Source organism: Notechis scutatus, chromosome 6 (genome assembly GCF_049901735.1).
Source record: "Notechis scutatus isolate UNSWTSFEM ecotype Mainland chromosome 6, rNotScu1.2, whole genome shotgun sequence".
Classification (NCBI taxonomy): Eukaryota; Metazoa; Chordata; class Lepidosauria; order Squamata; family Elapidae; genus Notechis; species Notechis scutatus.
Window position 1 is genome coordinate 26,137,844 of NC_142014.1, and position 24,739 is coordinate 26,162,582.

Sequence of the window (24,739 nt, forward strand, 5' to 3'; positions counted from 1 at the left end):
GAATTCCAGCGATTTTTCATGGATAGCCCTGCCACTTTTTCTTCTCTGACACAACATTTCTGCAGTGAGGTTCTCCCTCTGCCTTTGTTTTTCCTTCTTCTGAGGGCTGGCCTGGCCCAGGACCGATTGTTCTGACCCGCACCCTTTTCTGACAAATCAAACACAATTCAAAAAGAACAGAAACCTTGTAATGGCTTTTACAAAATAGTTAGCTGTGATAAGTACAAGCCTTGCCAAACTGTGCGAGACTTGCCAAAAGATAACAGACAAGAAATACTTTGCAAAACAAGAATCTTCAAATACAAACTCAGGATACTGGAATGTCCATGAGGCTGGAGTTTCAAAACGTTTTTGCCTTCTGCAAAGAAGGTTAGTTTCACAGCTGGCTTTTATCTTCTTGAAGGAGGGGCCGTTATCTTGCAGCCTTCCTCCCGAGTTGTCCGTGCTGTTGTAACTGCTCTTTCCTACGAGCAGTCCTGCACGTATGCGCACTTGGCACAGGCTCCTCGGGAACCTCCTCATCGCTGCTGCCAGCCCCCACAATCTCTGAAGGCAGCAGTCCACTCCCTAATGGTCCTGGCCCCTCATCTGAGTCCTCGCTCTCCTCAGCCATTTGCACCTGCTGCTGGCTAACCACAACACTGATTCCCTAAGTCGGAGAAAGTGAAAAATTAAGTTTAAGCTCTACTACTGGTATGCCTATGGGCCTCTCGGAGTTGCTTTGAACCGTGAAAGGGGTAGCAAATAAATTTGATAAAAAGTTAGTAACAATTGTAACAGGCACCTCCAGAAGCCTCCGGAACACCATTTGAACATCATTCGGCGTTGACAAATTCACCAGCAGTCAATCGCAAAAGGCAGCTTTGCTCAGAACAGCTTACATCTTGAGATGGTGCTTTTTAAGACCATCCAAAATCTGCTTATCCTGGGTCCTTTGGAAGGACTCGACAGGAGGTTAAAAATGCCAAGCCCAGTTTGAACACCTGGCTGACTGTGTGACGAACCACAATAATAAAAGTCTAGCTTCACAAGCGCTTCCCTTCTTTCCTTCCACCAGACCAAAACTGCAATTCATTCTGTCTGATTCATTTTCAATAGCAAACAAAAAACCCCAATATAGTGTTGTTGTTGTGGGATGGTAAGATTTTTTGGTGTAGATCAGGGGTGTCCAACCTTGGCAATTTTAAGACTTGTGGACTTCAACTCCCAGAGTTCCTCAGCCAGCAAAGCTGGCTGAGGAACTCGGAGTTGAAGTCCACAAGTCTTAAAGTTGCCAGGTTGGACATCCCTGGTGTAGATGATCACATTTATTTCTGCCAGGATGTCTTCCTGCACCAGAAAAGGGCATGTCAGATAGGCAAGATCCGTTGCAAAGATCCTGCTGACTCCATTAGCTGAGTCCTTGCAACCTTTTCCTTCCAAAGCCCTACAGCCCTTAGAATAAATTGTTCCTTTCCTCCAAGTTCAAGGAAGGCTGCAGCATCCAGATTGCCAGCAGATGGCACCAAATCCTGATGCTTTCTCTCTTTGCTGCCATCTAGTGGTTGTTCAGTGCTCTGCATCCCAGAAAGGTAGCCTTCATTCAGAGAATTCTCTCTTTTTTTTCTATTGTGAGATCATATGTTCGCTTAGAGAACAAAGCTTCTCCAATTCTTTCAATCCACATATTTAAAGAAAGGGGTGCTAGACAAGCCACCTTTGCTCCACCTCCCTCCTCCTCCCCTAGGCTTCCATAACCCTGGCCTATCTGATCAGGTGATTTATTTATTTATTTTTAGGGAGCAAACATAGGAAGAATTCTTCAAACAGGACATGCTGTCTAAATGTAATTCTTTCCATCAGCTTAGTCAACAGATTTGCCTGGCTAGACAAGCTGCTAAGCTAGAAAAGAAATTCCCGGTCAGATGTAAAGAATACAGAATAACAGAGTAGGAAGGGACCTTGGAGGTCTTCTAGTCCAGCCCCCTGCTCAAGCAGGAGACCCTATACCATTTCAGACAAGTGGCTATCTAGTCTCTTCTTAAAAACCTCCAGTGTTTGCAGTGACCACAATGTCTGGAGGCAAGCTGTTGATCAACCCTGTGTTAATTCTTCTTCACTGCCATGAAATTTTGCCTTCATTCTTGGTTGGATTTCTCCTTAATAAGTTTCCACCTGTTACTTCTTGTCTTGCTTTGGTGAGTAGGTCAACCCTCTCTTCTCTGTGACAGCCCCTCAAATATTGGCTATCATTTCGTCCTAGTCCTTCTCTTCATTAGACAAGACATTCCCAGTTCTTGCAGCCTTCATCATGAGGTTTATCTTCCAAGGGTCCTAATTAACTTGGTTGCTCTTCTCTGCACTCTTTCCAGAGTCTCGTCATCTTTTTTTTATATCGTGTTGACCGAAACCAGACAGAGTAATGGCCTTACTCCTGCAACATAAAATGGTGCTAAAACTTCACATGATCTTGATACTATCACACTGAATTACACTGCAGCTTTGCCCCTTCGTCTATTACAGGGGCTGGATCCCTCTGGGAAAGGCCTACAGCTCAGGCAAGAAAGAAAATAGAACAACAGAATTGGGACCTTGGAGGTCTTCTAGTCCAACCCCATGCTCAGGCAGGAAACCCTACATCACTTCAGACAAATGTTTATCCAATGTCTTCTTTAAAACTTCCAGTGTTGGAGCATTCACAACCTCTGGAGGCAAATTGTTCCACTGATTAATTGTTCTAATTATCAGGAAATTTATCCTTAGTTCTAAATTGCTTCTCTCCTTGATTAGTTTCCATCCATAGTTTCTTGTCCTGCCCTCAGGTGCTTTGGAGAATAGCTTGACTCCCTTTTCTTTGGGGCAGCCCCAGAGATATTGGAACACTGCTATGTCACCCCTAGTCATTATTTTCATTAAACTAGACATACCCAATTCCAGCAACTGTTATTTATATGTTTTAGCTTCCAGTCCCCTAATCATCTTACTTGCTCTTCTCGGCATTCTTTCTAGAGTCTCAACATCTTTTTTTTACATCGTGGCGACCAAAACTGGATGCAGTATTCCAAGCGTGGCCTTCCCAAGGCATTATAAAGTGGCATTAACACTTCACGTGATCTTGAAATTTAGAAAACGTGGCTCTTCCGAATAGCAGATAGAAAAGAGCTCAGCAGGGCCCTTCAAGCAATGGTGGGATTAAAAAATTTTTTTTACTACCGGTTCTGTGTGTGTGGCTTGGTGGGCGTGGCTTGGTGGGCATGGCAGGGGAAGGATATTATAAAATCTCCATTCCCGCCCCACTCCAGGGGAAAGGATACTGCAAAATCCTCATTCCCTCCCCACCCCACTAACCTGCTTTCCAGCTCCGTTCTCCTGTGCAGGGCAACCAAAGAAGACCCAGCCAATCAGCTGGGACTCAATGGGAGGCAGAAAATAGATGGGGGCGGGGCCAGTCAGAGGTGGTGTTTGCCAGTTCTCTGAATGACTCAAAATTTCCGCTTACCGGTTCTCCAGAACTGGTCAGAACCTTCTGAATACCAACCTCTGCCTTTCGAGGCTGTGTGACAACACAGCCTTTTAAGGCAGCTGCATCGTCCGCAACCAGGCATTCCTATCCTACCCTGGAGGGTTACATCACAGACCCTGCCATCTACAAAACTCCATTGGCCACCTCCCATTGTCTCCCATTGTTATCTCAGAATGCAGCAAATATTAGGGGAGGGGGGAGTTTCACAACCGGGAAAGGCTGCAATGGGAGGCCACCGTTTTGATTGGTGTCTGTAGTAGCGGAGCTACGTCTGCTTCTGGTAGAGCCGGATGCCTCTGTAAATACCCGAGCCCATGGGAAAGCCCCCCAAAAAGAAATTGCCAGCCCCCGAGCAAAATATCCAGAGATCCGCTGTGGAGCACAAGTTGGAAACCGGGGACTATCAGGAGCCGAGTGCCGTGGCTTGCCCTAATCCTTCTGGAGCTCCCCCTGTGGAAGTTGGTGACCCCATTGAGATTTCATGGAAGACTTTACTCTCGGTCCTGAGGTCCATGGAAGAATGCTCAGAAAATATGAGGAGCTCATTGGTGCCGCAGTTCATCACTTCTCAGCCAGTCCTGCCCAGGTGGGTGGACTGTCTTCCAACTCTATAGATTTCAACTACAGTCCGCGAATAACCGAGGGGACCTTTTCCCCCACTTTACCTGAGCATTAAGTTCACAGTGGTTGGCTGTGTTGTGAGTTGTAGCTCTCTTCAAGGGCGATTAAGCCTTGGTGGCACAGTGGTTAGAATGCAGTACTGCAGGGCTACTTCTGCTGCCTGCTGGCTGCCGAATTTCACCAGGGTCAAGGTTGGCTCAGCCTTCCATCCTTCCGAGGTGGGTAAAATGAGGACCCAAATTGTTGGGGCCAATAAGTTGACTCCAGTGGTGGGATTTAAAATATTTTACTTACTACCAGTTCTGTGGGCGTGGCTTGGTGGGCATGGCGGAGGAAGGTTACTGCAAAATCCCCATTCCCTCCCCACCCCACTAACCTGCTTTCCAGCTCCGTTCTCCTGTGCAGGGCAACCAAAGAAGAGCCAGATGATCAGCTGCGACTCAATGGGAGGCAGAGAAGAGATGGGGGCGGGGCCAGTCAGAGGTGGTGTTTGCCGGTTCTCCGAATGACTCAAAATTTCCGCTTACCGGTTCTCCAGAACTGGTCAGAACCTGCTGAAGACCACCTCTGACTGACTCAGTAAATCTCTTAGAGAGGGCTGTTAAAGCATTGTAAAGCAGTATATAAGTCTAAGTACTATTGCTATTGCTAAGAGCCTACCATTGGAGGTTTGCTTTCATTGTTGTTGTTGTTTTTTTATGAGATGCATCCCACAGCTGGTGAGGTTTAGGAGTGGGACAGTTGGTTTCCTTATAAGGCAGGAGTAGAATTCAAACTCCTTACAGGGCAGGAGTAGCATTCAAACATAGTTTGCAGAAATGGACTGAAATAGCAGGAGGGAATGGAAAAGAAGTGAGTTAAAAAACGCTTCTCAGAAAACCAAGGCACGGGTCGATAGTGGATAGACTGGGTGCTGTCTGCCTTGGTAATGATATGTTTGGAAGGCAGAGAAATAGTAGCATGCAAATTGTTTATGAGCCAATTGTTTGTTGGGGTTGCAGAAATGGTAACTATAATGTATTTTATTTTATTTTCAATTAAAATGTATTTTATTTTTCTTTATGTACATTGAGAGCATATGCACCAAAGACAAATCCATTTCACAAATTCATCCACAAATTCCAATCACACTTGGCCAATAAAGAATTCTATTCTGTTCTGTTCTGTTCTATTCTTTTTCTATTTTCTGTTTTCTATTCTATTTCTATTTTCTATTCTATTCTATTTCTATTCTATTCTATTTCTATTTTTGATTCTATTTCTATTTTTGATTCTATTTGATTCTATTTCTATTTTCTATTCTATTTCTATTTTCTATTCTTTCTATTTTCTATTCTATTCTATTTCTATTCTATTCTATTAGTATTTTCTATTCTATTCTATTTCCAGTTTCTATTCTATTTCTATTTTCTATCCTATTCCTATTCTATTCTATTCTATTCTATTCTATTCTATTCTATTCTATTCTATTCTATTCTTTAAAGCAGGTTTTGTAGGTGCTCCATCAACTGGAGATTGGACTGGACAGCCATTTGTCTGCAATGGTATAGACTAGAGGTGATATTCAGCAGGTTCTGATCAGTTCTGGAGAACCGGTAACAGAAATTTTGAGTAGTTTGGAGAACCAGCAAATCCCACCTCTGCCTGGAGATTTTACAGTATCCTTCCCCTGCCATGCCCACCAAGCCATGCCCATAGAACTGGTAGTAAAAAAAATTGAATCCCACCACTGGTATAGACTCTCCTGCTTCAGCAGGGGGCTGGACTAGAAGACCTCCAAGCTCCCTTCCAACCCCCCTTGTTCTGTGTTCTAAAAGGAAATACAATCAGGTGGCCTTGGGAGAAATCACATTTCCAAATAATTCAATGGGATCATTTCTCTTTGTTCTATTTTAGCCTGACCCAAGTTGAGGCGTCCTGGATGCTCTCTGAGCTTGCTTGCTTTCTTGCAGGCGTTTCATGACCCAAACTAGGTAACGTCATCAGTGCACCCATGTATTGGAATGCAAGTGGGCAGACCTGAGCTATGACTAAAAAAAGCCAGCAGTAAAGCTTAGTATTCATTTATTTGATTTATTGCTGGCCTTTTAAAAATTATGCAAAATTCAAGGCAGCTCACAGCAATTCACACGATGGGTCAGGACGCTTTTATATTATCCCGCTACGAAGCACTCTACCTGTCGTCCTGCTAGAAAGTCCAGCCTCTTCAAAACTTCAGACGCATTCTGGAATTCTTGATCTTCGTAGCAGAATCTTGGGATCGCCTGGGATGTCATAGTTTAATGGTGGCTAACCTTTTTGGGCTCCTGTGCCAAAAATTGCGCGCACACCAGTGCGCATGCACTAGCACACCAGCACCCAGAATGCAATGCGTGTCCCCCACCCCACGCCCCCAAGCATGCATGCGCAACCCCCCCTCCCGCCACTTCCTTACCTGCACTGCGCCTCACAGCTGATTTTTCAGCTGGTTTGAAGCCTTTTTTGGCCTCCCAGAAGCTTGGGGAAAGCCTCTGTAAGCTTTTCAGGATGAATTATAGGCCCGTTTCGTCACTTCCGGTATTACAGGAAGTGACAAAATGGGCCTATAATTTTTCCTGAAAAGCCTCACAGAGGCTTTTTCCAAGCCTCTGGGAGGCCAAAAAAGGCCTCAAACCAACTGAAAAAAAAATCACCTGTGAGGCATGTGCATGCGCAGTGAAGTAAGTCTGCATGCGCCTCACGTGCCAGCACAAATGGCTCTGCATGCCACTTGTGGCACGCATGCTATAGGTTCGCCATCAAAAGCCAGCCTGAGGCTCAGCATGTCAGTGTCTTTTCAGAGATTCTTCAAATTATTTTTAATGTGTTCCCGTGGAGAGCGCATCTCACAGTACCCAAGTTCTCATTCTATTTTATTTTATAAATGATGTTTTAATGTTGCTCCTTGATGCGTTAATTTTTTTTTAACATGACAAGACATCTCATCTGCTACAGCCAAAGGAAATAATACCCTAACACTGTATTTTGAAAAATAAGATTTTCTTCAATGTTTGTAATACAATTATGTTTCCTTCTCTACTGTGGTTTTTCTCCAGAAAGAAGATTACTGCCAAGTCTGAAAAAATTAGGAAAGGACGATCAAGTGCTCTCCCAGTTATACTGAAATCTGGTGAAAAACCCAACCTTCTAATCCAAAAGGTGAGCAAAGGTAGTTTTAAACAGCTGTGTTGTGGCCTGTTGGCCGCCAGCCCCTGCAGCAGCCTGGGAACTCCAAGGGGGAAGAGGGAATGGAGCTGGGAGAGAGGGGGGGAGGGGAGGGAGGGAGAGAGAAAGAAAGAGAGAGAGGGTGCCTGGGCCATCTATCAGCCCTCACATGGAGAGTCAACAGCCCCCAGGTCTGGAGGTGGCTGATGAGGAAGAGGAGGAACAACTGGGTCCAGTGCCTGACATGTGGATGTGCAGAAGGCAGAGGAGAGGAGAGGAGAGCAGTGGAAATCTATGAGCCAGTCTTTGGGATGGAATAGCTACCGCTGCTAGCGAAGCCCCACTCTACCTCTGGAAATAAAAGGCAGGGAGTGGAGATGAATGGATGTGGCAGACAACTATTCATCTCCCTGCTGGACAGATTTGTTAGCCTGCTCTGTGTGTGTGTGTGTGTGTGTGTGTGTGAGAGAGAGAGAGAGAGAGAGAGAGAGAGAGAGAGAGACTTTTTGTCGGGGCTGCTGGTGCTCCTAATAAAGGGAATATTTGTTTAACTACAGTGAGTTTGTCATTTTTGGGAGCCGGATCAGAACAAGCTATGTCTCTAGAATGACCCATTGATGGGACAGGATGGTAATGGCTACAGGTAGTCCTCAACTTGCTACCACAACCGGGGGCAGAATTTCCATTGCTAAGCAAGGCCGTTACTAAGTGAGTCACGCCTGGAATTTTTTGTTTTTTGTTTTTGCTATGCTTATGAAGAGAATCTCTGCAATTGTTCAATGAGTCTTTAAGCAAATCCAGCTTCCTCCATTGACTTCACTTGTTGAAAGCTGGCTGGGACATCACAAATGACCCCGGGATGTAGCACATGTTATAAAAACACTCCGGCCTGTTTGCCGAGTATCTGAAGTTTGATTGTGGGAATGTCGCAAGGGTAGTTAAGTGTAAGGGTCAGTCATTAGTCCCTTTTTTCAGTGTCATTGTTAACTTTGAGCAGTTACTAAACTCAAGGATCACCTGTAATTGGTGCAACGATGGACTTGTTTCTTCTGGGAAATCTTTAAACCAGTGTTTGTCAATCTTGAGAACTTTAAGGTGTGTGGACTTCAACTCTCAGAATTCCTGAGCTGGCCATGGGAATTCTGAGAGTTGAAGTCCACATGTCGTAAAAGAGGCCATAGTTCCCCACCTCTGGACTAGAAGGATGTAGGATTTGAATTGGAATGAGATGCGGGGAAAGGTGGGGAAAGCAGAATAGATATGAAGATACAGGATACATGTAAGATAATTTATAAATACTTAATCAATTGACAATTATAATGTGTTTAAAAATCCGTGGTGTATGTTGACACTTTTGGAGGCAGCCTGAAACTTCTTGATGTATACCTGTAGTCGTATCACATTAGCATCTTCATTAAAAAGAAATGCATGTAATCTAATACTGAAAATTGCTCACACAACCGAGGTTCCTGCCTCCCCTACTTGATTTTACCAAACATTTACACCTACCTTCCCCAGGAACTCTTGCTTGTTCAGGACCTTATAGTTGCTGAAGAGATCATCAGCACCTTGGACAGTTCAAGGCAGGAAATGCAGGGTAGTTGGCTTCTTGGGTGCTCTCTGAGCTTGGTGATTTTCTTGCAGATGTTTCATTACTCATACTAGGTAACATCACCAGACCAGCACTGATGATGTTACCTAGTTTGGAAAATGAAACATCTGCAAGGAAACCACCAAGCTCAGACAGCACTAAGGACTTATCATTTCAACCCTGAGCTACAAATATCCTCCTTGATTGGATGGCTTCAGAGAGAAGATCTGTGGTTGTTTGAGAAGGTTGGTAGGACTTGACTTGACTTCCTGGTGGTGGGACCATGCTTGCTCCTCTTTTTCTGTTACATTTCAGTCAGATATGTATTTGATAAGTCTTTTCTAACCACGCTCTTTGGTATAAGAGTGTCATGTGGGCTCAGTGGTTGGAATGCAGTATTGCAGGCTAATTCTGCCAACTGCCAACAGTTTGATTCTCACCAGTTCAAGGTTGATTCAGCTTTCCATCCTTCCGAGGTTGGTAAAATGAGGACCCAGATTGTTTGGGGCAAGAGGATGTCTCTGTAAACTGCTTAGAGTGGGCTGTAAAGCACTGTAAAGCAGTATAGCTTTACAGCTATTGCAATAGCTATTGCTATTGCTATCATCACATGTCTGTTAAGAGCCATGGTGGCTCAGGAGTTAGAATGCGGCACTGCAGGCTACTTCTTCTGACTGCCAGCTGCCAGCAGTTTGGCAGTTCAATCCTGACTTGCTCAAGGTTGACTCAGCCTTCCATCCTTCCGAGGTCAGTAAAATGAGGACCCAGATTGTTGAGGACAATATGCTGACTCTGTAAATCGCTTAGAGAGGGCTGGAAAGCACTGTGAAGCGGTATACAAGTTATGTGCTATTGCTATTGTATTCTATGTATTCTGCCCTCAACTATCTGATATACTTGAAGTCTACAAGTGTCTCTCAACCTACAACCATTCATATAATGCTCTTTGAAGTTACAACAGCACTGAAAAAGTAGCTTACAACCGATCCTCACACTTATGACCGTCATAGCATCCCCACAGTCCTGAGATCAAAATTCGGGGGCTTGACAATTTGCATTTTACAACCTTGTTCAGAGAATCGCTACATTTGTGAGCTATTTTCCCCCCGGTGCCATTGTAACATACAGACTAACCCAGTGGTTGCCAACCAGTGGGTCGGGGACCACTGGTGGTCCGTGAGAAAATTTTGGTGGTCCGCAGAGAAATGTCACCCCCAAAAGCAATTAATCCAGGCTGTGCGGGAACACAAGGCTGCACCACCCACATGGCCCAGGGGAAGGCAAGGCTTGCATCGCTTGCATTGCAAACAACACAAGGTAGTGAAGGGAGGAGGGAAAGGGCAGAGGGGGGGAACTTGCCCCACTCGCCCCACGTGCCTGGCCTGGCCACCGGGCTGCTTCTTTCTGCTTCTTTCTTCTGTTTTTGGCTGCACACAAGGAAAGCAGTCTTTCTTTCTCCCCCAAACTCCGCCAGAAATGAATCTTTGGGACCCTGAAAAGGCATCCTGCTCCAAGAGGCTGCACCGGCACGACAAGTCTCACAAAGACTCTTTTCTGGTAGAGTTTGGGGGGAGAGAGAGAAAGACTTCTGCTGCTTCTGCTGCTTTCCTTGCACGAAGCCCAAAGTTTCTCTCTCTCTCTCTTTCTCCTCCTGAGAACGGAACTGGGGAGGGTATCCTGCAATCCCAAATAAAGAATGATTGATCGGTAGGAAAATGGGTTGGGGAATTTTCTGCAGACTTTTTGGGGGATTTTCCCAGGGTCTCTGGTCCGCGAGATTTAAAATTATGAGTTTGGTGGTCCCTGAGGTCCAAAAGGTTGGCGACCCCTGGACTAACCAACATAGAAACATGGCCTTCTTAATTCAGGGCAGCACATGGCCAGCATGCTTGACAGGTCTACATATTTCTTTGCCAGATTTAACCAAGGAATTCTTGGTTCAAACTTCCAAAGGAAGAGAACAAAATGGTGGCACATTCTCATGAGGTAGGTAGGAAAAATGAAGGAAGACACGATGGAAGGAAGTTCCATGGAAAGTTTGTAATGGAAAGACACCTCAAAGTAGGCAAGGAGTTTGTAATGGAAAGACACCTCAAAGTAGGCAACACAACAGTTCCTTTGAACAAACTTTTGAAAATGTTATGGGTCGGTCGTTTTGATGCACTGCACTGTCCCTTCTTCTAGGAAAGGGAGCTAAGTGCCACTGTTCACAATCCCAATCAAGATGGAGGAAAAAGTAGAATCGGATCAGGACACGTTGAGCCCTGCGGTGAGGCAATTTTGAATCCCGAACGCATCGAGATTACATGGTTTCATTTTCAACCTTCCCTAAACATTTTGAATCACTGAAGGCTTTGGGTCCCACCAGTGTTTATTTTTTGTTCCATGGGGAACAAAATGGGGATCCCACAGGTGGCATCAGTTATAAGCATAATTAGTATTTGCCTTTGGCTCTGTATGATATCCCTGAGGCCTTTTGTCTTAGTAATGCCTCAGGACATTGCATAGAGCCAGAATCTCCTTTTTTGTCAAGGCAAAAGAGATAATTCCTTAACTGAACACCAAAAGTTAATATATTAGTAGAGCACCAATTCATTCATTCATTCATTTGTTCATTCAGTCATTCATTTGTTCATCCATACTGGTTAAAGCACCAGAATAGAAAGCAGGAGGCCATGAGGTCTCATCCTAAGCCATGAAAGCCAACTGAGTGACTTTGGACCGGTCATCCTCTCTCAGCCCAACCCACCTCACAGGGTTGTTATTGTGGGGAAAATAGGAAGAGGAAGGTAGGTTCGATATGTTCACTACTTTGAGTTATAATAAATAATAAAGGCAGGAAAAGGATGATAGATAGATAGAGAGATGGATGGATGGATGGATAGATAGATAGATAGATAGATAGATAGATAGATAGATAGATAGATAGATAGATAGATAGATAGATAGATAGATGGATGGATGGATAGATAGATAGATAGATAGATAGATAGATAGATAGATAGATAGATGATAGATAGATAGATAGATAGATAGATAGATAGAGATAGATAGATAGATGATAGATGATACAGAGACACAGAGAAACAGAAAGGCAGATAGATAAATGATATAAATAGATGATATAGATAGACAGACAGAGATAAATTATATAGATAGATGATATAGATAGATGGATGGATAGAGAAAGAGAGGGAGGGGGGGGGAGAGGGAGAGAGAGAGATTCAGAGGTGGGATTCAGCCGGTTTGGGTGAACTGGATGTTAAATTTATATTTGGTTTGCCCAACCGGTAGTTGAACTGACTGTCTGGCCCTGCCCACCCCACCCCTCGCCTCCCAGGAGCCCCCATGTGGCCCATTTTGGATGCAGGGCCCGTTTTGGGTCTGTGCGAAGGCTCTGGGAGGGCAAAAAAGGCCCCTCCCAGAAATTCCGGAAGTCCAGAAACAGGCCTGTTTCCAGCTTCTGGAGGGCCTCTGGAGCCCGGGGGAGGCCATTTTTGCAGACCCAGAGGCCCAAGGGAATCCTCTGGATTCTGGGGAAGGCAAAAAATGGCCCTCCTGGAAGTTCTGGTAGGCCATGCTCACCATGGCTATACCCACACCACCCAGCAACCGGGCTGAGAACCGGTTGTTGGGATTTTTGAATCCCACCCCTGGATGGATAGATGGATGGATGGATGGATGGATAGATAGATGATACAGGTGAGAAAGAGCACCACTTACAAATGCCAACCTACCTTAACCTTAGCCTTAGCCTTAGCTTTAGCCTTAACCCTAACCCTAACCCTAACCCTAACCCTAACCCTAACTATAACCATAACTGTAACCTTAATCTACCAAAATGAAATAATGAGTGGCTGCAGCCTAAACTTTATTCAAAGATGTCTTCAGCTACTGAGAAAAACAGGGTTAGAAAGAAGAGTTCAAGCAGTGGTTCCAACAGTTTGCCCTATAGGGATCTCCTTTTTTGTCGAGGCAAAAGTCATTTCCTTAACTGCACCCCGAAAAGTTAATATATTAGTAGAACCCTGATTCATTCATTCAGTCATTCATTTGTTCATTCATTCATTCATTCATTCATTCAAAAAACAAGTGTCTTTTTTAAATATGTCACAAAAAAGGACAATATCTTAGGTAAGAAATATTAAAATAACATCTGGAACTCCCTGGTTTATAACATTTAAACCTCACAGAATCATGAAGCTTGGTCTGAGTTTGAAATAGGACTTGAGTTTGGAAAAATCCATAACTTGGTCCAGCAAAGTGGAAGATTTTTTTTAAAAAAAAATCTAATCTGAAAAAATATTTAATGTACATGTTAAAAATAAAAGAACGTTGTCTGGATTTGCAATAGAAAATATCAAATATCTATTCATTTGAATTTCAACATAGATGCTTGTAATCTGTTTCAACAGGGGTCCCCAAACTTGGCAACTTTAAGACTTGTGGACTTCAACTCCCAGAATTCTCCAGAAAACATAGCTGTCTGGAGAATTCTGGGAGTTGAAGTCCACAAGTCTTAAAGTTGCCAAGTTTGGAGACCTCTGCTTCCAATTTTGAGAAAAAAATAAAAAATTAAGGGTGTTTTGAAGGGCTTCCAGCTACATAAAAAAAAAATCTTGAATTAGATTGAAATCTTCAGCAGAGAAACAATGATGAAATATTTCAGGGCTTTTTTTTTTTTTTAATGGGGGCGATAAAAATTAATCAGTTCAGATGGCAGTCCTATCCAAATGTATGGAATTTATTTTCAAGCAAACCTGTGTAACATTTAATGAAGTAGCTACCGGTTCTCTTTCTCTCTCTCTTTAAAAACAGGAAAGACTCCTAAAGGAGACACGTGTTATACAGCAAGCAAAACCAAGTTAGAACCAACAGCATGCGAGACAAATTACACCCAAATAGGTCTGGTAAGCAGTTAGATTTATCAGTTACATACTTGACCAACTTTAAGTGCTTTTTAAGCACTTAATTACAAGCTTTACACATTTTCATGAAGACAAAATAATGCAAACTGCATAGAACAGGGGTCTTCAAACTTGACTTTAAGACTTGTGGACTTCAACTCCCAGAATTCCTCCTCCAGTCCTGTTAGCTCAGGAATTCTGGGAGTTGAGGTCCACAAGTCTTAAAGTCAAGTTTGAAGACCCTTGACATAGAACATAGAATAATAGGGTTGGAAGGAATCATGGAGGTTTTCTGGTCCAATCTCCTGCTCAAGCAGGAAACCCTAGACCAAAGGTCTTCAAACTTAGAAAGTTTAAGACTTGTGGACTTCAACTCCCAGAATTCCTGAGCTAACATGACTGGAGGAGGAATTCTGGGAGTTGAAGTCCACAAGTCTTAAAGCTATCAAGTTTGAAAGGACCCTTCTCCCTCTCCCTCTCTCTCTCTCTCTCTATCTATCTATCTATCTATCTATCTATCTATCTATCTATCTATCTATCTATCTATCTATCTATCTATCTATCTATCTATCTATCTATCTATCTATCTATCTATCTATCTATCTATCTATCTATCTATCTATCTATCTATCTATCTATCTATCTATCTATCTATCTATCTATCTATCTATCTATCTATCTATCTATCTATCTATCTATCTATCTATCTATCTATCTATCTCTATCTATCATCTATCTATCTATCTATCTATCTATCTATCTATCTATCTATCTATCTATCTATCTATCTATCATCTAAAGGGTCTTCAAACTTGGCAAGTTTAAGACTTGTGAACTTTTTATTAACCAAGCCCACATTGCTTTTCCACCAAATCCAGCTTTCAAGAAACGTGTATTTGTAAACGTATTAATGTAATCTCAAAAGGTGCATTTTCAAGAGGCAACTGGACTTTTTGGTTTTTCTCTCAAGATGTTTCGCTTCTCATCCAATAAGTTTCTTCAGAAGGATGGATTTAGAGCTGAAGAAGCTTTGTCAGGGCTCCGGTAGTTACCCCCATTTAAATCATGAGTCTCTAGCTGGATTTTCAAAGCTTAAAGAAGATTTATTAGGAGTAGACATGCCGGCGCTGCCTGGGTGTAGCCAATTCTGAGACACATCATTCATTGTCACCCTTGACCCTGGTTTTCTCCCACCCCTCTGGGTGTATCATACTTCATATTCTCCAATGGGACACATCCATAGCCAAGAGTCATTCATACTCTCCAGTTATAATTTTGCACGGCAGAAACTTCGCTCACCTGGAAACTATCTATGAAAACATTTATGGAATGCAGTTTCGGTTTGCAAGTTGCTGCACTGCTCCCCCTTCCTTTTCTGTTGGCAACTCTAAAAGACCGGAGAAATATTTTATGAGTTGACAAGCTTCTTGGATGAAAAGTGAAATGTCTTCAAAAGAAAAAACAAGAAAGTCCAGTTGTGTCATGCCCTTGGTAGAGTTGGACTCTGTGGGAGAGGAGGAACAGCCAACAGGGAGTGGAGGTGTGGCTCCAGAGGTTATGGAGGAGGCTGGGGAAGGGTAGAGGCTGTCTGGGCAGTCAGAGGAAGAACCAGGTCCATCCCCTCTGCATCCTAGGGCACGCAAGGAGGAACGGAGAAGGAAACAACTTGGCTTATGAGAGAAGAAGTGGCCATGATCCCTCTTATTAGTTGCAGCTGGGGAGAATAGTATATAAGAGTGACGATTACAACACAGTGTTGCCAGAAGCAAAGTGTGTTTTATTTTGGGCTGAAGTTATCTTGGTTGGCGTCCTTCCAACAGACTGTGCCTTGTTATCTCCTTGAAGTTGGTAATTACTTATCCTGGTCCGTTGTGGAATTTCCTTCATTGTAGTTTGCTTTGGGCTTTTTATTTCACCTCTATCTGCTCATTAAGTTCGGACTGTATTGCTTTCTTTTAAAGACTATTTTTGAGTAAGTTTTATCTCCAGCTGAGAATTATTGAACAGTGGGGCCAAGTTGGAGGCATTAAAGGACATTTATGTGCGTTTTGGATTTTGTTACGTTTGTTACACTCCAGGTCATCACAAGTTGCTTCTTGAAAAAGCACCTTTGGGACAACCATGACCTGGATAACTGAGAATCTCCATAATGTTAATGTAATATTAATAAGTATTGTTTAGAATGTATTAATTAAAACACATATATTAGAAGTAATGGTGTTCATAAAATTGGTCTACTTCATCCAAAAGCTGAGTCTATAAAGGTTGAAATATATTTGGTTTATCACTGCAGTCTCTACCAGAGCCTAAAACCTTAGTCCAAAAACAGAGGGAGGTGCCAACTGTAATTTCTCAAGAAAATACATCTCTGACTCACAAATTCAAGAAAGGAAACATAGGACTGCCAAATCCTAAGGTGAGAATTCAGATTAAACTACCCTCCTATTCTTTAAATGAGAAATATTCAGGAAACCGGTAGTTTTCATGTGATGGTTTTCTTTTTCTCCATAAATACGATATTTCAATTTAGAGAAATCTGTATCATTGTCAGAACAAGAGCCTCTCCTCTGCATATAAAAAATATTTTTGTTTAGATACAGGTAGTTCTTAGGTACAGGTAGTTTGTACAGGTTATTCGTTGCTGTTCATTTAGCGACCATTTGAAATTACAACAGCACTGAAAAAGGCGATTTTATGACTTTTCTTGCCTCTGTTATTAAGTGAATCACTGCAGCGGACAAGTTGACCACCTGGTTGTTAAGTGAATCTGGCTTCCCCATTGGCTTCACTTGTCAGGAGGTCACAAAAAGGGATCAGATGACGAGGGGGACGCTGTCACCGTCATAAACATGAGTCAGTTGCCAAGCGTCTGAATTTTGATTAGGTGACCACGGGTATGTTGTAACGGTTGTAAGTGTGGAAAAAATGGTCATACATTACTTTTTTCAGTGCTGTTGTAAATTCCCAATGGTCATTCAATGGATGTTGTAAGTCAGAGTCTTCCTGTAATAGATTTGAGATACAATAGTCCAGGGTTACATCCAGGGTTGGGCTTCAAAAATTTTAGCAATAGGTTCTCTGCCCAGTTGCTGAGTGGGCATGGCCATGGTGGGCGTGGCCTAGTCGGCCTCCTACACCACAGTGGGGAGTGTGTTTTTGCCCTCCCCGGGCTCCGGAGGCTTTCCTCTAGCTTCTAGGAGGGCAAAAATGGCCTCCCCGGACTCCGGAGGCTATCTGGAAGCCAGAAACGGGTCCATTTCCAGCCTTCCCGAACTTCCGGGAGGCCCGTTTTTCATCCTCCCCGAGCCTCGGCACGTGCACTCACTTACCTGCACCCCAAAATGGGCCGTGTGGGGACTCCTGGGAGGGGAGAGGAAGGGAGGGGTGGGCAGGGCCAGCCAGGAGTGGGATTTGGGGGTTCTCCAAACTGCACAGAATCTTAGCTAGGGGCTCTCCCAAACCCCTGCAAACCCCAGCAGCCCACTTCTGGTTATATCCTTTGCATGTGGAATCCAGCAAGCCTTCCAGTGAGCCTCTTCAAGAATAATTTGGGGCCTGAGGTAACTTTCCCTGTTTTCTTTCTCTTCTTTTGCAAATTTGGATGACAACTCCTTAGTTGGTTCCTTCCATTTTTTAGTATTTATTTGATTTGTCAATCGCTTACAAGATACAGGTATAAGAATAAATATAGTTTTGAATACATGAAATGGATACATGTAAGAAAAATAAAAAGAAACAATAGGACAGGGACGGTAGGCACAGTGGTGCACTTATGCACATCCCCTACAGGCCTCTTAGAAAGCGGGTGAGGTCAATAGTAGACAGTCTAAGGTTAAAGTTTTTGGGGTTTGGGGAAGAAACCACAGAGTATTCCAAACATTGACCGCTCTGTTGCTGAAGTCGTATTTTCTGCAGTCAAGTTTGGTGCAGTTAACCTTGAGTTTGTATCTATTGTTTGCTCTTGTGTTGTTATGATTGAAACTGAAGTATTCATTTGCAGGTAGGACATTGCAATGTATGATTTTATATACTATATTGATACTTTTGAACAGCAAACATCCCGCCTCCTGTTGGGATATGAATTTGAATCCCTCCCTTCAGACCTACGTCGAAGCTCTTACGCGAGAAACGTTGAACTGGATTTCTTAGGAGTATTTTTTTAAAAAATCATAAAACACAAAAATATCCTATTACTAATTTGGGTGCCTCTCATGAGCATAACTGTACTAGGCGCCGAAGTCACGAGGGTATAATTTTCCATGCTAACTTTGCCGTTGTTCTCCATTTTTCCCAGATAGAAGCACTGACTCGGCCTAAATTGCCATCTCAGGAGAGTGGCCGCCGTGGAGCCAACAGAATTTTCCGACAGGTATTCTGTGCAGGAGTGTGTTGGCAACAGAAGCCTCCCTGTGATGGCTTCCAATTAAGATCATCTTAATGGAGTGTTTCAAGCAGGGTGTCTTCAAACTTGCCCCCCTTGAGGACTTGTGGACTTCAGCTCCCAGAATCCCTCAGCCAGCTGGCTGAGGGATTCTGGGAGTTGAAGTCCACAAGTCTTCAAGGGCTCAAGTTTGCAGACATCCTGCTTTAAAGCCAGTGGTGGGATTCAAAAATGTTTATTACCGATTCTGTGGGCGTGGCTTGGTGGGCGTGGCTTGGTGGGCGTGGTATGGCTTGTGGGCATGGTGTTTCTTGGTGGGTGTGGCTTGGTGGGCGTGGCAGAAGAAGGATACTGCACAATCCCCATTCCCTTCCCATTCCTGGGGGAAGGTTACTGCAAAATCCCCATTCCCTTCCCACCCCACTAACCTGCTTTCCAGCTCCGTTCTCCTGTGCAGGGCAACCAAAGAAGATCCAGCCGATCAGCTGGGACTCAATGGGAGGCAGAGAATAGATGGGGGCGGGGCCAGTCAGAGGTGGGATTTTTCGGTTCTCCGAACTACTCAGAATTTACCGGTTCTCCTGCTGAATACCACAGTGTTTAAAGCAGTGTTAGTTTGGAGACGCCTGCTTTAAAGCAATAGTTTGAAGCATCTCAACTATTAAGCTGTATGGACTTCAACTCCCAGAATTCACCTTTTGCCCAACTCACCGATAAAGTGAGATGGCTGTCAGGACTCCAACATGCACCCCCATTCAAATCATAAGTCTCTAGCCACATCTCTCAGAGTAAAAAAGTTTGATTTATTAGGAGTTGATATGTCGGCGTTTCCCGGTTGCAGCCAACTCTGACACATCATTCATTTCACCCTTGACCCTGGTCTTCCCCCCACCCTCTGGATGTATGTTCTCCAATGAGACACATCCGTAGCCAAGAGTCATCAATCATGCTCTCCAGTAATAATTTTGTGCGCCAGAAACTTCGGCTGCCAAGGCAATTATCTGAAGCATTTAAGGAATGCACTGCTTTCCCCCCTTCATTTCTGCTGGCAACTAAAAAGACCAAATAAGTATTTTTTAGTTGACAATGATTTTTTCTCAACCTTATGGAAAATCCAAGAGATGAAAGGCCATTGCTTCTTTTCCACCTCCAGCCTTGCTTGGCCATTTACAGGTAGGTCCTTGACTTCCAACCACAAAGGAGCCCAACGTTTATGTGGTTAAGTGAAATGGTTGTTATAAGTGAGTTTTGCCTCCATTTTATGACCTTTCTTGCCACGGTTGCTAAGTGAATCACTGCAGTTTTTGAGTTAGTAACACAGTTGTTAAATGGATCTGGATTCCCCATTGACTTTGCTTGTCAGAAGGTCCCCAAAATGGATCCCATGACTCCGGGATATTGCAAGGGTCATAAACATGAGTCAGTGGACCAACGTCTGAATTTTGATCACGTGACCACAGAGATGTTGCAAACATCGTAAGTGTGAGAAACGGTCACACGTCACTTTTTTCAAGTTGCTATTGTAACTTTGGTCACTAAATGAACTGTTGTAAATTGAGGACTATCTGCTTAGGAGTCCAAAGAGATGGCCAACTGCTGGGACCATAGAAAACTGTCTGGTCTCTTGACCAGAGAACCTTTTGTGTGGTTTTCTAAACCTTCTACAAAAATGTGCATATAATATATTATGAAAGCCAACCGCTGGGATTAACTCTTTTAATGACCCCATAATCCCTCTGAGCAACTGAATGGAGCTAGCAGAGTGTTTTAATGGCCGGATGCCCTTCCCAATGCGGAGTTATATTCAGCAGATATATTCTCATCGTGCCCAGAGAGAGAAATATCAGCCTCTACCTAGGATCGAACTCACAGCCTCCTGATTGTGAGACGAGAGCTGTACCTCTCTAGGCCATCACACCACTCTGGAATTAACTCTGTATTTCTTCCTCAGAAATTAAATAGCAACATCAATGCCCTCCCTCACCTGGACTGTCCAGCCAAACCAAGTTTGATGACAACTGCTTTGAAGTCTCTTCAGCAAAACGCACTTTTCCCACAAATAGCCACCAAGAACTTTCAGTCTATGACAAATCTGCATTCGGTAAGTTTTCTCTGTGGTGAACTGAGGCCCTAAAAGTAAGGGAATAAAAATATCAAGCTCAGGAAAACAGGAGTCTGGGCAGTTGAAATGTACACAGGTTTATTGTTTTTTAACGCTCTCTATAAGAATCCAAACCACTAACTGTCAACGTGAATTGACGGTAGATAAAGGTCAATGGAATTCATGGTAGGCTGGACTTAGTTCTCTGGTGGGTGTGAAGGGATTTAAGACCAATTACATAATAAGAGGAAATTGGCATTGTCGAAAGCGCGGGTTTAAAGGGATGTGGTGGTTCAGGGGCTAAGACTCTGAGCTTGTCCATCAGAAAGGTCGGCAGTTTGGCAGTCCGAATCCCTAGTGCTGCGTAACGGAGTGAGCTCCTGTTACTTGTCCCAGCTTCTGCCAACCTAGCAGTTCGAAAGGATGTAAAAATGCAAGTAGAAAAATAGGGACCACCTTTGGTGGGAAGGTAACAGCGTTCCGTGCGCCTTTCGGTGTTTAGTCATGCCGGCCACGTGACCACGGAGACTTCTTTGGACAGCGCTGGCTCTTCGGCTTTGTAACGGAGATGAGCACCGCCCCCTAGAGCCAGAAATGACTAGCATGCATGTATGAGGGGAACCTTTACTTTTACCTTTAAAGCACGGGTGTCAAACTCGTGGTGTCATATTGCCATCATGTGACATTCTGTGATGTTTTTCCCCTTCGCGGAGCTGTGGTGGACGTGGCCTGCATTATGACGCATCCAGCCCGCGGGCCGCCAGTTTGACACCCCTGGTCTAAAGGGACAATATTTTGGCCATATCATAGGGAGGGGGGAATTCACTGGAGAAAGCCATTATGCTTGGAAGAGTTAGCGGTAAAAGGCCACCAGAGAATATGGTGGCTGGATACCATCAAAGCGGATGCCAGCCAGATCATGGAGCAACTTGAAGATGTTGTACAAGATTGGAAGATGCGAAGACATCTGGCCCACAGAATCGCCAAGAATCGGACACGACTGAATGGATAACATTATCATCATCATCTTCCTCATCATCAAAGGGACAAGTTGTGGTATGAGAAAGGAAGGTGAGCTGAGCTGATTCCCAACATGGAAACTTGTACCCCTCCGTTTCTATTTCTAATAATGAACCCGATGATTGGTTAGCTTTGTTACAGAGAGTAACCTGGCCCAGCAGGAGAAAAGGATTGCACTGGTTTGCGGGGCACCACAAACCATGGAGGTCTGGTCCCTTCTGGGCCATTTAGAAGATCTAAAGACAGCGCAGTTGGGAGGGTGAAGGAGAAACAGGGCATAAACTCTAAAACTTTAATGGTGAACCTATGGCACATGTGCCACAGGTGGCACGCAGAGCTATTTGTGCAGACACGTGAGCCCCAGTCAAACTTACCTGCACTGCGCAGGCACACGCCTCCCAGCTGATTTTCACCCCGTTTGAGGCCGTTTTCGCCCTCCCGGAGGCTCGAGGGAAGTGCCAGAAGTGCAGAAACGGGCCCATTTTCGGCCTCCTGAGGCTCCGAAGGCTTCCCTTGAGCCTTCAGGAGGGCGAAAACGGTCTCCCCTGGGCTCCAGAGGCTGAAAACAGGCACTTCTGGTATTTCTAGAAGGCCCGTTTTTTGGCCTCCCGAGGCTGCACAGGCTTCCTTCGGGCCTCCAGAAGAGCGAAAACAGCCTCAAACGGGCCAAAAATCAGCTGGAAGGCACATGCATGCACAGTTCAGGTAAGGGGGCAGGGGTGTTGCACATGCATGCGCGGGGGCCCCCGGGGCGCATAGCATTATGCTTTTGGCACACCGCAACAAAAAGGTTCACCATCACTGCTCTAAAATGATAAAAGTACATTTTTAAAACTCCTGATTCTTGTCCAACTTTAATTTTGCAACAAAACAGGGAAGGCCCAGCAAATGCACCCTTTATTGATTTTGATGCTACGTTTTTTAATCCTGGCGATATTTTCCCCCCTGAAAGTTGGTTTTGAGCAGAGTGATTAATAAATCACAGAAATCATGAAGGGGCTTTAAGGAAAAAGAAACAAACCTCTTGCAACTTTGCAGGATAACCGATCTCAAGTCCAACCGTTTCCTCCCACCGACTCTGAAAACATCCCCAGAGGGCTGAGCAGTAAATCTGGAGACACCGAGAAGACTCACAATCTCAAGTTCCCACTGACTTCAGCAGGTACGGTCCTAGTATAAATGGAAAAGCTAAAGGAAGCTAAAGGAAAAACAGCAGAGAAACCATCCAATTTCTGTACAATGCCACCTTTCCCTCCAAGTGGGATGATTATAATATTATCATGGAAAACCAAGAAAATATCATTTAAAAGCAACTGGCTGTAGAGGGGAATCGTATCTCCTTTCCTAAAAGCCCAGTTGGAGGTTTCCTTCAGTCCCCCTAGAGAACCATCTTTCAAGTTTATTTAAGGCCTAAAAATACAGATTTTAAAGTTCAGAAAACTAACCCGAGAAACAGAAGTTTTGATAAGCAGGGTATTTAGGATTTTGAAGGCTAGAACCAACCACTTTAAATCCTGAAGGCTAGAACTAACCACTTTAAATAGCAATAGCAATAGCCCTTAGACTTATATACCCCTTCACAGTGCTTTACAGCCTTTTCTAAGCAGTTTACAGAGTCAGTCTCTTGCCCCCAGCAATCTGGGTCCCCATTTGACCCACCTTGGAAGGATGGAAGGCTGAGTCAACCTTGAGCCTGGTGGGATTTGAACTGCCAAATTGTAGGCAGCCAATAGTCAGCAGAAGTAGCCTGCAGTACTGCACTCTAACCACTGTGCCACAGAGGCTCATTACTTATTTATATAATTATTTATATTATTTATACCTTCAGTATAAATCCTGAAGGTCAGAACCAACCACTTTAAACCCTGAAGATCAGAACTGAAGGTCAGAACCAACCACTTTAAACCCTGAAGGTCAGAACCAACCACTTTATAAACCTTGAAGGTCAGAACCAACCACTTTAAACCCTGAAGATCAGAACTGAAGGTCAGAACCAACCACTTTAAACCCTGAAGGTCAGAACCAACCACTTTATAAACCCTGAAGGTCAGAACCAACCACTTTATAAACCTTGAAGGTCAGAACCAACCACTTTAAACCTCTGCAAAGTTCAAGCAGCATTAGTCTAAAACTGAGCAGAGACTCCATGACCATGAGGGTGGGGAACCATGGGTCCTCCACTCTCAGAACACCCGTTTTATTCTAGCAGAGAACCAAATTAAAATGTGTTCTTCTGCAATATCTGGGGCAAGATGAAATTAGGTAAGTTCAGGGTTGCCAAGATACGTGCTGGAATCTCCAACCGATGACTTAGCAAACTCCTCAGGACGAACCCTCCCCTCCCCCGCAACCTTCCTAGAGTGACCCAACCCAACCCTATTCTGCCAATGGCCCTAATGGGACAAACTTATCTAACGTCTTTACATTGCAGCAGCTTCTCGAAAGTAGTGTGTAGGCATCTGTGCAGCTGTGATGTAAACAGTGTTCACCTTCCTTGAAAACTCTGCCATTATTTTTTTTCCTTGAAGTTATATGTACACTAAATTATGTAGGGGTAGTCCTTGACTTACAATCACAGCCGAGGTCGAAATTTCTGTTGCTGAGTGAGACAGTTGTTAAGTAAACTTTTCTCCGTTTGTTGACTTTTCTTGCTACAGTGAATCACTGTCATTGTTAAGTTAGTAACACATTGTTTAGAATAGGAATAGGAATAGAGTAGAGTAGAGTAGAACAGAATAGAACAGAACAGAACAGAACAGAATAAGAATAGGAATAGGAATAGGAGTAGAGTAGGAATAAGAATAGGAATAAGAATAGGAATAAGAATAGGAATAAGAATAGGAATAGAGTAGAATAGGAATAGGAGTAGAGTAGAGTAGAGTAGAGTAGAGTAGAGTAGAGTAGGAATAGGAATAGGAATAGGAATAGGAGTAGAGTAGATTAGGAGTAGGCGTAGGAATAGGAATAGAGTAGAGTAGAGTAGGAATAGGAATAGGAATATGAATAGGGTAGGGTAGGGTAGAGTAGAACAGAACAGAACAGAACAGCAGAGTTGGAAGGGACCTTGGAGATCTTCTACTCCAACCCCCTGCTCAGGCAGGAAATCCTACACCACTTCAGACAAAGGGTTGTCCAATCTCTTCTTAAAAACTTCCAGTGTTGGAGCATTCACAACTTCTGGAGGCAAGTTGTTTCACTGGTTAATTGTTCTCACTGTCAGAAAATTTCTCCTTAGTTCCAGGTTGCTTCTCTCCTTGATTACTTTCCATCCATGGTTTCTGGTTTCCATGTGTCAGGTTTCCAAGTGATGAAATCCATTTAAAAAGGAAAAAAAAAACAAATCATATCAATTTCTTTTATTTAGGAAAGCATCAAATTGGCAAAGTTTGTTGTAATTCCCAATTTGACACAACCCGAAATTACACCACATAAT

General features: G+C 43.7%; 1 protein-coding gene across 1 annotated transcript in view; it reads left to right on the forward strand.

Moving 5' to 3' along the window:
* Positions 1 to 3,816: 3,816 nt before the first annotated feature.
* Positions 3,817 to 24,739, forward strand: part of DYRK4 (dual specificity tyrosine phosphorylation regulated kinase 4) — a 43,718-nt gene continuing 22,795 nt past the window's right edge. The window contains exons 1-8 of the mRNA XM_087969121.1: positions 3,817 to 4,088; positions 7,198 to 7,300; positions 11,082 to 11,166; positions 13,716 to 13,807; positions 16,098 to 16,232; positions 18,087 to 18,173; positions 20,137 to 20,286; positions 22,345 to 22,468. Coding sequence (XP_087825247.1) covers positions 3,817 to 4,088; positions 7,198 to 7,300; positions 11,082 to 11,166; positions 13,716 to 13,807; positions 16,098 to 16,232; positions 18,087 to 18,173; positions 20,137 to 20,286; positions 22,345 to 22,468 — 1,048 coding nt within the window. The remainder of the gene's footprint in view (positions 4,089 to 7,197; positions 7,301 to 11,081; positions 11,167 to 13,715; positions 13,808 to 16,097; positions 16,233 to 18,086; positions 18,174 to 20,136; positions 20,287 to 22,344; positions 22,469 to 24,739) is intronic.